This window comes from Leptonychotes weddellii, chromosome 4, assembly GCF_054177405.1.
Source record: "Leptonychotes weddellii isolate Sample4059 chromosome 4, ASM5417740v2, whole genome shotgun sequence".
NCBI lineage: Eukaryota > Metazoa > Chordata > Mammalia > Carnivora > Phocidae > Leptonychotes > Leptonychotes weddellii.
The window spans coordinates 2,016,764-2,026,833 of record NC_138372.1 but is presented as its reverse complement, the minus strand read 5'-3'; the positions used below and the strand labels follow the sequence as shown (position 1 = coordinate 2,026,833).

General features: G+C 62.5%; 1 protein-coding gene and 1 long non-coding RNA gene across 3 annotated transcripts in view; one reads left to right on the top strand and one right to left on the bottom strand.

Annotated features, from left to right (window-relative positions):
* Positions 1 to 570: 570 nt before the first annotated feature.
* LOC145721076 (uncharacterized) lies at positions 571 to 1,006 on the top strand. The gene is made up of 2 exons (XR_014144542.1): positions 571 to 731; positions 815 to 1,006. It is a non-coding gene; the product is annotated as an uncharacterized LOC145721076 (long non-coding RNA).
* Positions 1,007 to 1,955: 949 nt separating this feature from the next.
* LOC102744583 (tumor protein p73) overlaps positions 1,956 to 10,070 on the bottom strand; it is an 8,940-nt gene continuing 825 nt past the window's right edge. The window contains exons 3-10 of one of the 2 annotated variants that reach the window (XM_081817347.1): positions 9,311 to 9,420; positions 8,803 to 8,945; positions 8,497 to 8,585; positions 7,787 to 7,908; positions 7,316 to 7,464; positions 6,910 to 7,048; positions 6,597 to 6,690; positions 1,956 to 5,544 (exon numbers count right to left, since the gene is read on the bottom strand). In XM_081817347.1, the coding sequence (XP_081673473.1) occupies positions 5,206 to 5,544; positions 6,597 to 6,690; positions 6,910 to 7,048; positions 7,316 to 7,464; positions 7,787 to 7,908; positions 8,497 to 8,585; positions 8,803 to 8,945; positions 9,311 to 9,420 (1,185 nt within the window). In that variant the 3' untranslated portion in view covers positions 1,956 to 5,205. The remainder of the gene's footprint in view (positions 5,545 to 6,596; positions 6,691 to 6,909; positions 7,049 to 7,315; positions 7,465 to 7,786; positions 7,909 to 8,496; positions 8,586 to 8,802; positions 8,946 to 9,310; positions 9,421 to 10,070) is intronic. The other variant, XM_081817348.1, reaches the window with a different exon arrangement.

Genomic DNA, 10,070 nt, shown 5'->3' with positions numbered 1-10,070 from the left:
TTGTGCAAGACTGATGAATCACAGACCTGTACCTCTGAAACACATAATGCAATATATGTTAAGGAAAAAAAAAGGGGGGTGGCGCCTGGGTGGCTCAGTCGTTAAGCGTCTGCCTTCGGCTCAGGTCATGGTCCCAGGGTCCTGGCATCGAGCCCCGCATCTGGCTCCCCGCTCGGCCGGAAGCCTGCTTCTCCCTCTCCCACTCCCCCTGCTTGTGTTCCCTTTCTCTCTGTGTCTCTCTGTCAAATAAATAAATAAAATCTTTAAGAAAAAAAATTAAAAAAAAAAAGAAGATAGCAGGAGGGGAAGAATGAAGGGGGGGACATCGGAGGGGGAGACGAACCATGAGAGACGATGGACTCTGAAAAACAAACTGAGGGTTCTAGAGGGTGGGGGGTGGGAGGATGGGTTGGCCTGGTGGTGGGTATTGAGGAGGGCACGTTCTGCATGGAGCACTGGGTGTTATGCACAAACAATGAATCATGGAACACTACATCAAAAACTAATGATGGAATGTATGGTGATTAACATAACAATAAAAAATTAAAAAAAAAAAGGCCCACAGTTTAAGTCTTCTGGAAAAAAAAAAAAAAGAAACCAGGCAGTTGTCTGGAAGAGTCCGTGCAGGAGGCAGGCGCGGGGACAGCACCTTTCTTACGGGTACAACGAGGTGTCCTGACACGCCAGCAGCCCATCCTGTTCTTGCCGGCATGCACACTTGGTCTTCAGAGGTCAGCGGGGAGACGAGTGGATGCCCTTCTCCTCCCCAGGGGCGTGGAGCATGCAGCCAGGCCTCCTCTTTTCCTTTTGGCAGCTACGCGGTCGTTGCCAGGATGCTCCCAGAACAAGCGCGCCTTGCAAAGTGGCCAGTCTGCTTTGAACCCAAATCATCTTTTGACCTTAGACTGCAACAGATGGGAGATGTTTTTATATGTTTGAAGTAATTGGCTGTATTGCTCATACCCTACTTAAAAAAATATGTTTCTGAACAAAGATATGAAAAGCACCCTTGTGCTGTAAGCGTTACCGTGTTCATTCCTCAGAGGCTACCTTTCCTTGTTTCCCATCCAGTTCAGAGGTGTCGGAGTGCTTGCGGTTGGGATTCCTGTCTCAGTGATGGGGTCAGGGCATGTTCTGCGCAGCCCTCCACAGTGGGCCAGGAATACGTAACAACTCTGGGGAGAGGGATGAGCAGGTTTTGCTCGGAGGAGTGTGTGTGAATGAATGGGTCCAACCAGAAAGGTGTGGCTGGGGCCCCGGCTGGTACACCTAGCTCCACCTGACCTCTCCTGGCCCCGCCTGGCCTCTCCTGGCTTCTCCTGGCCTGCCTGCATGTGGTGTCCCCGCAGAGCTGTCCCTGCCTCAGTGAGTGCAGGAGGAGTGTGCCGGCTCCATCTGGCCTTTTAGTTTTAGCCCGATGTCTGAACGACTTGGGCCCCCCTCCAGGTTGAGCAGACTCAAGAGGCCTGTTTTGCTGGGGCAGGGCCCCTGTGTCCTACAGCCCGGAAATCCAGAAAGCCGAGAACTGGAAGAACAGAAGCTCACATGGCCTCCGGCCTGAGTTGAGCGGCCGTAAGCTCTCTGCTGTCTTCTGTGTTCTGTTTTGCAGAGAAACGTGAACGTGTTCGCCTCCAGGCAGCTGGGAGGGTATTCGTGGTCTACCCGTGTCCTGTGTAACCTTTCTGAAGTCGAGACCTCCGGCCCCCCCTTGGATGAGGGTTCCGGAGGCCGAGGCCACAGTAAGGCCTGTGAGGTCAGGCAGCTTTCGCTCTTGTGACCCCAGGCAGCCCTGAGCTCGCGGCTCTACGGTGCCCACAGCCTCACCCCGCTGAAAACACGGGAGAAGCCCAGTGGGGCTGCTCGAGCCCGGCATGGAGGCTGTAGGTCCCCCTACCTGTTGGGAGCTCCCTGCACACACACGTTATCTTCCTCGTCTGAGTTACTCAGAGACAGCCTTCAGAACGTGCGCTTTATTATGTTACAAAAACAAAATTTCCCACCAAAACACAGCTAAAAAAATAACACATTTTCCCAAGATTACATTACCAAAAAAAGTTAATATCATTGGAATAGATCCATTAATACTGCTTGAAGAAGCATCAATTACATTAAAAATGTGGGTGATATATATATGTTTTTTTAACCTTAAAGCGTTAAAGTGCTTTACCCTATGGAAACAGACAAGTGGCTGTCTGCATCGGAGATGCTGACCTGTCCCTGATCCGTGCATGCTGGGGGCCTGGGCCGCGGAAATGACTGCTCCCCAGCAGCCCAGCCCTGCTGACGAAGCTCTGCACACAGCCAAGCCTGTGGGGGCAGCGAGGGGCGCGGGGCGGGACAGGGCCCCCTGCACCCCCCAGCAGCGCGCTTTCTGGCCTGAGCTCAGGCCGGCTGGTGTCGGTGTGGACGCGTGATCCATCTCACTCTCCGGGCTGCTTCCCATCCAGAGCATTCCCTCCCGCCTCTTCACCGCTGGAAAACCCCACACCTTCAGGGTTTATTCGTTCTTGATTCTTGAGTTCCGTAGAACCAGAGTTTCAAACCAGGAGTGTTGCTCCTGTCAGTTTGCAGGTTCTCCTAAGCAGGGCCGAGTTTCTACGCAGTTGATTCTCGTGGCTTGTTCTCCCCAAAGGCGCTCACCCTCCAGCACAGTGGGAGAAAGGCTCCAGGACAGCGTGCGCAGCCTGGGGCCCCCACGGGAGGACGACCTCCTCCCTCCCCCCTCGATGTATGTTCGGGGCTCTGCCTGCCCTGCACCAGCCCTTTCCAGGGTACCTGGGGGGGCCCCTGTGGCATTTCCTGCTGGACTCAGGCCCACAGGAGGGCGCCTCGGAGACAGCCGGGGGCCTGGGCTTGCCCGCATCCAGCCGGGTCTGTGGGAGTTGGGGGATGGGTCCCAGTGCCTGAGGTGGAAAAAGGGGGCACCACTGGGGGTCCCAGCGTGTGGCTGCAGGAGCGAGTGCTGGAGTCTAGCCCAGCCTTGAAGCCCAAGAAGCAGGACTTCGCCTATTTGCTCATTGGCAAACCGGCATGAGCAGGGTACTTCTTTCCCCAGCCTCGCTGTGTGTGTGTGTGTGGGGGGGGGTGACATGAGAAAACGGGGGGGGACATGGGCAGCCGCACACGGCCCCCAGTGGCCCTGAGTCTGCGGCCCGTGACTGCGGGCCTCTAGCGCAGCGCGTACCTTGGGGAGACTGCAGATCCCCGTGCACACGGAGCCCCTCTGGGCTAGTGAGCAGAGCCTGCTGCCCGTTGGAACGAGCTGGTTCTGTTTCCCTGGGTTAGCCCCGGCTGGGGGTCAGAGCCTCCTGGGTGCACGGTGGAGGGGGAGGGATGGCCGCATCATCCGAGACGCGGCGCTCACAGCATGCTTTCACGTCAGTGTGGACTGAGGACGAGAACAGCACGACCCTCCAGGGTGAAGTCCTGGTCTGGAGACGGCCCCAAGGCCAACTGGGGCTCCCTTCCCCTGCTGGCCAGTCTCTGAACCACCATGCAGCGAGGAACACCACTCCCCCTTCCCAGGGCTGACATGGAAGAAGGAAGCCGGCATTTTAGCACCCACTTTTCGTCCAGCGTGGAAAGGGACGGGGCTGGAGTTCTGAACAGCCATCTCTGAACACGCGGCCTGAAAAGTCGTCCTGCCCTCTCCAGAGAGGAAGGCTTCTCCTCGGGGGCCCAGGGCAACGAGAGCAAACCCGAAGGGTCCTGAGGGCTGTGTCTACACCTTCCCCGTGGCCTGGAGGCTTACCTGCCTCAGTGGGGACATCAGCAGAGGACCCACACATTCCGCAGGCGCGGCGAGGGAGCAGGCTGTGCTTGGGAAGTGTCACACGCCCTCACGCAGGGCGAGTCTCCGCTGTCCCTTCATCCCGCCTGCCTGGAACAAGGTGGTTTGCCTCGTTACCCATTGCCCGCATTTCTCTGTGGCCCTGTGTCCTGCCCCGGACAGTGCGCTCGGTCTGTCAGTGTGCTGCCCCGAAGACTCGTGAGGTTCCTTGCAAATGAAAATGGCCCCACGCCTGCGCCCAGCCCGCTGATGCCTTGGGGAGCCTCATGAAGGCTTGCACCCCTGCCCCCTGCCTCAGTGCCATCCCTAGGAGGCCAGGAGGGCCCTCCCAGCACCGGGCCTTCCTCTGAGCCCCAACGGGTGCACCTTCCTGCTGAATGCTCCCTCTGCCTGGGAAGGGCTCTCCCCACAGCCCTGAGAAAGGTGACCCACTGCCCTGCTCCCAATTTGCCAGTGTCGCCAACGGAGCAGAGCTGTCCCAAGTGGAGAACGTCGCAGCCAAACAGCGGGCGGACCTGCCCTGCCCCTCCACGGCCCCGTCTGGCATCTGGGCGCGAGAAGCTGACCCTTGCCTGGCTTGCCCTCTGCTGGGAAGCCAGCAATGCCGACGGGTTGAACCCTGAAGGGAATGTTAAGAATGAAAGCAAAAAATAAAATAAAGGCTGACCCACCAAGTACAAAGGGTATCATTTTATCAAATATCGACAATTTCCAGTAGTCTAATGAGCATGCTGTCCACGTCTGTGCCGAGAAGGTCACCGAACGGAGGTGGCTGTGGCCAGGGTGTTGGCTGGTGGCAACTGACCAGAAGTGTCCTTGCCTCCCAAGAGGGACCACAGACGCGGCAAACGCACTCCTTCCTAGGCCCCTCCAATTCCAGGGAGGTTCTGGCTTTCCTCTTTGGGCAGAAAGCGGAAGGTAGCTGCAGTGGTTTGAAGTGAGAGGGACAGACTGACCCTCGAGTCCAGCAGACGGACCCAGCCTTGAGCAGAGACAGGGTCTGAAGCATCGACCCTCAAATAAGCATGTTTTAGATACAATCCCAGGGCCGCTCACTGCCAGGAACCAAAAGACTTCGAGAAATACTTTTTGGCAGTCCATCAGCAGAGGTGACCCTTGTATTCCGAAGGACCTCGCTGGGGAGCAGCAGAGCCCTGAGGAGGACGAGGCCTTGGGGGGCGGGGGGCGCCGGCCCTCGGGGGCACCCCCCGGGCACAGCAATCCCGCCGTCCAGGGTGCTGCAGGGTGAACCTCGCCTTTTCCCCGGGCATGGCCTGCGGGTCCTGCCTCCCTCGGCGGTCTTTGCCAAAAAGCAAGAGGAGACCAAACACGGCTTCCGGGGACTCCGGGCCCCGGCCGCCACCACCGACCCTGCCCGTGCCCTCCGCGCCGACTCTCCTGCGCGCCCCGGCCCCTCAGTGAATCTCGCTCTCCATGAACTCCTCTTTGATGGACTGTTTTCGGGACTTGCAGTCCGGGAGGTCGAAGCCGAAGTCGGCCCACTCGTCAGGCCCCGCGCCCCCGGCCGGAGCCCCGCGGTTGGGGATGGTGATGGTGTGACGCACGCGGAAATGCACGGCCTCCATGACCCGCTGCCGCTGGAGCTCCCCCGAGCTGCCGATGGAGATGGTCGAGGCGTTGCTGCTGGAGCGGAGCAGCTGCTGGGCGCCGTAGTCGTGGCTCTGCTTCAGGTCCTGCAGGCCCCTCCAGATGGTCATCCGGTGCTGGTCCGGGATCTTCAGGGCGCCGAGGTCCTGCACGAGCCGCGGGCGTGCCACCGTCAGGAGGCCCGCCCCGCGCACCCCACCCCTGCCGTGGACGGGGCAGGGGCAGCTGCGTGCGTGAGGCCGTGGCCTTCCGTGACCGGAGCCAAGAACGGGCGCGTGCGTGTAGGGGTGAAGCCATTCCCGGGCTCTGCGGACCGCGCCCCTCCACAGCAGGCCCCGTGGGGGCCGGAGCGGATGGTCGAGCCCCCGCGCCCTCCCCCGCCATGCCAGGCACGGGGCTCGCGTGGGTGAGGGGCACTTACCATGCACTGAACTAGCCTGGCGGGGGCCGGTGGGGACAGGGAGGGGGAGGGCGTCCGTCCCAGTGACTGGCCCCGGCGCCTGCGACGGGCCCGCAGCCCTGGGCGGGAGCCGAGCACCAGGCTGGGGAGCGGGGGCTCGGGAGGTTCCCGGCCGCTGAGCTGGAACCCCCCCGGGATCTGAGGCTGCCCCTGCGTCTCAGGGCTCTCGAGGCTTGCGCTTCCCTTGGCTAACCATGCATTACAGCTCAAGGTAGCCCTAGGCTGCGAGCAAGTGACGTCTGTCACAGTTCAGGAGGGACTCGCTGCTGGTGTCTTGTCTGACCCAGAGATGAGCCGTGGCCCTTTGCTTCTAGCCTGGCACGATCTGAACCCAGGACACACAGGACGTGTCTTGCCTCCTGTGGGCCTCAGTTTCTTCCCATGTAAGTGGAGAGCTGCACCAGCGCCAAGACCCTTCCGGCCTTGGCAACTCTCTGTGCTTTGGGAACGGCCTGTCCCCCAAATCAAAGGCAGCCGGGCCTCTGGGTCCGCGTGAGCAGTCCGCTGCCAGGGGCCCCGGCGGGGGTCCCATCCAGCCACCGCCTGGGCAGCTGACCACACCCACGCCTCGAGAGCTGACTCGGTAGGAAGCCAGACGCGAGAGAGGACGTTGGGCTGGCTCTCGGGAAGAAGGGTTTTCCCAGATTTCCCCACTCCGCCTCCCTCGGAGAGAGCAGGAAGCAGAGCCCCGAAAGTGGGCCAGGGCGCTGGGCTCTGGTCTGTGGGCAGGGCGCCTACCTCTATCGTCAGGTTCTGCAGGTGGTAAATGTTCTGTAGGCCCTGGGACGTGAAGTACTCGATGCAGTTTGGACACCCCAGTCCTGTCAGGAAACTGCGGGGAGAAGGCAGGGGTGGAGCGGCTCTCACTTCCAAGCACACGCTCAGCTGTGTGGCCTGGCGCCCCTGCCCGCCCGTGGCCACGCCAGGAAGTCCCGTGTTTCGTGCTTTCTCCCGAGCACCTGCTGGGTGCTCACTCCTGACCTCCCCCCGCCACTATCCATGCTCGGACATGCAGTGGAGTGCCTGAGGACAGGCGGGACAGCCCACGCACCTGACCAGGCTGGGGTCGGCGTGGTAGGGGGGTGGTGGGGTGCAGTGGGACCCCGAGACCATGGACTGGGCGCCGTGGCTGCTGTTCATCTCGCCGCTGGTCGGCAGGGCGTGGCTGTGGTTGTTGAGAATCCCGGGGCCTAGGAGAGGGCAAGCCGGACTGTCAAGGCCAGCCGGGTCGGGCGTCCCCCACTCTGCACAACCGGGAAGCTAGCACGGTGCAGACCTCCCCACGGTGGGGAGCGGACAGAGGGGACTGTCCGTGGATGTGCCTCCCGCCCGGGGACAGGAACTGCCGATGGGAGGCAGTCATCGAGAGCCCCGAGCTGGGCAGCAGGGTCTGCAGCCAGACCTACCCTCTGTGCCTCCCCAGCCCATTCTGCAACCCCCCAACCCGGGCCACTCACCCATAGGCCCCAGGTTGGGCCCGGCCGCAGAGCTGTGCGGGGGCGGCTGGCCCACCAGCTGGTTGACGGAGGGCAGCTTGTTGACGGCCGCGTGGGCTTTGTTCATGGGCGAGAGGACCGGCCCGTAGGAGGCAGGCTGCAGGTGGTTCCTGCTCAGACAGCCACAGCTCCTGGTTATTTCCACACAACGCCCCGCGCTGCTGGGGGCCTCCCTCCTCGCCTGCGTTCCCTCCCAGACCTGGGCCAGACAGCCCCTGGCCTGCCCTCCAGCGGGGAGGACAGAGCCAGCTCCCACCGCTGGAATCCACCAGTGGGGCCGCCTGCTGACCCCCTGCCTTGCAGTCAGTGGACACTCAGGAGGCCCCCGTGGGAGGGGCGGAGCCGTGCACGGAAGGCTCCCGGGAGGAGGGCCGCCGAGCGGGGGCCCTGGGGGCCTGTCCTGGTGGGGGTCCGGCCAGGGGGCGCACTCACGGCCTCTGCAGGAGCTGCTGTTGCTGCCGGTATGTGTCGACCAGCTGCTGCGGCACCAACTCCATCAGCTCCAGGCTCTCCTTGACCTTCATCAGGATCTCAAAGTTCTCTCGGCCCCGCACCTGAGCACAGACAGGGGGACCCTCTGCACGGCGCCTCTGGGGGTCTCGGGGGCCTGTCACCGAGCCCCCTAGCACCCTGTGGCCAGGGAGCCCCCCCACTTCTCCCCTCTTCCCCTGGAGCAGGTCTGGGGCCCGGTGAGCGCCCACCGTTCCTCCCGCCCCCGGGGCTCTGCACACACAGGCTGCTGGGGCGGGGGCACCCGCCAAACACGAGGCTTTGAGGATCAGGGACTCATTCTGGAATCAGGGTTACATAACGGAAGAGCCGTCCTAGCAAAGCTGGTGGGTCATCTGACCCAGGTGACAGCCATATAACCTGGGGTCACAGACTTCAGGATTCCGTGACCCCTGACGCACTGTCCCCTGGACGGGTCTGCATTCCCCGCCCCGTCTCAGCGGGACTTCTTGCTTGGCAGGAAGCAGCACGCAGAGTCACCTCCCCGCAGTCTGGCTGCCCGGGGCTGCTTCTCCTGGGTGCCCCCCCGCCACCTGCAGAGCCCAGGTGCTCAGCTCTGAGCACGCCAGGGCCACTCCCCGCCTGCCCCCGGCTGCCCCAGCACACAGGCTCTGCAGACAGAGGACACTCACGTGCATGTAGTACACGTCCTCGTCCCCGTGCCGCCTCTTCTTCACGTTGGTGCCCAGGGCAGGGACGGCAGGGGGACTCTGTTTGAAGGCTGCAAGGGAAGGCAGGCCACACGCAGGTCAGGCCGGCAGGATACCTGCCACCCGGTGTGAGCTGCCCAGAGACCAGTAACCCGTTCAGGAGGGGCTGACCCAGGGCAGGGCCGCGCTGGATGGAGCGGAGCCGGGGCGGCCACGGCTCGCGCCCCGAGGGGTCCAGCCCTGCCTGCCGTCGTGGCCCGCCCCCATGCCCCGGCCCGGGCCGCTCACCACGCTTGCTGGCCGCCCCGTGCTTTGCGGCGCTCTCGCTCAGGGCCTGCTGCTCCCGCTGGTGGTCTTCGTCAGCTTTGCGGTCTCGGCCAGGACAGGCGCAGATGCGGCCCTCAAAGGACCGGCGGCCCAGCACCTGTCCGCTGGCGGGGGGCCGGGGGGAGGCACAGCCAGAACCATGAGCCTCGGGGGCCTGCCCCCAGCCCTGCCAGCCCTGCTTACCCTCCCAACCCACCTCGCACAGGGGGGTCTTGATGAGCCAGGGGCTGAAGGCTGAGCTCCCAGCCACTCTGGGACACCAGGTCCCCTGCCGTCCTCCGAAAGCCCAGCCCCTGCTCAGGTAGCCATATGCAGCCCGGGGTGGGGGTGGGGGGGTTGTCCCTCCTTAAACTCACCTCCAGGGCTAGCACCATCCCTTCCCATGCCCCAGATTCATGCACAGCCCCCAGCAGCAAGGCCCCAAGCCCCCAGTCCAGCCTCCCCCACCCCACACGCCCAGCAGACTCACTCCCGGGTCTCCAGGGTGATGATGATGAGGATGGGCCGCCGGTTCATGCCCCCCACACAGCTGCTGTTGCACATGAAGTTGTACAGGATGGTGGTGAATTCTGTCCCCACCTGCACACAGGAGAGGTGGGGGGATGGCTGTGCTACCAGCCTGCAGGCCCCAAACCACTGAGGTGGGGGCTCCTGGGCTGGGTCCTGACTCTGGGTAGGCATGGGGTGGGGCAGCCCCTGCACTGTGGTCCTCTGCCATTCGTCCAACCACCTGCACGCATCTACCTGCTGTCCACCCGTCCATCCATCCATCCACCCACCTACTCATCCATCCATCCATCCACCTGCATGCACTCATCCCCCCATCCAAACCATCCAAGCATCCGCCTGCCCGTCCATCCATCCATTCATGCAGTACATGGAGTGCCATGCACCATGCTGGCTCTCGGAGGCAGAGTCCTATGGTCTGGTTGCTCCAGCCATCTCCCCTAACACAGATTAGAGGTCAAGCCCTGGAGGCTGGGTGTCGGTGGCGGGCAGGTGCACAGGTTTCTGTGGGCACAAATGTGTGTTCTGCTTGCTCTGGGCTCTCCTGGGCAGAACGGTGCACGGCTCTGGCAGAGGGACGGACCAGAGCCATCTGAGAGGACCCCCATCTCCAGCTCGGGCCGTTTCCCAGGGAGTCTGTGGACAGCTGAGGCATGAACCCAGGGCTTTTGACCCCTGGGCATCCCAGGACCACAAAATGGGCAGTTGTCATGGTCTCCCTG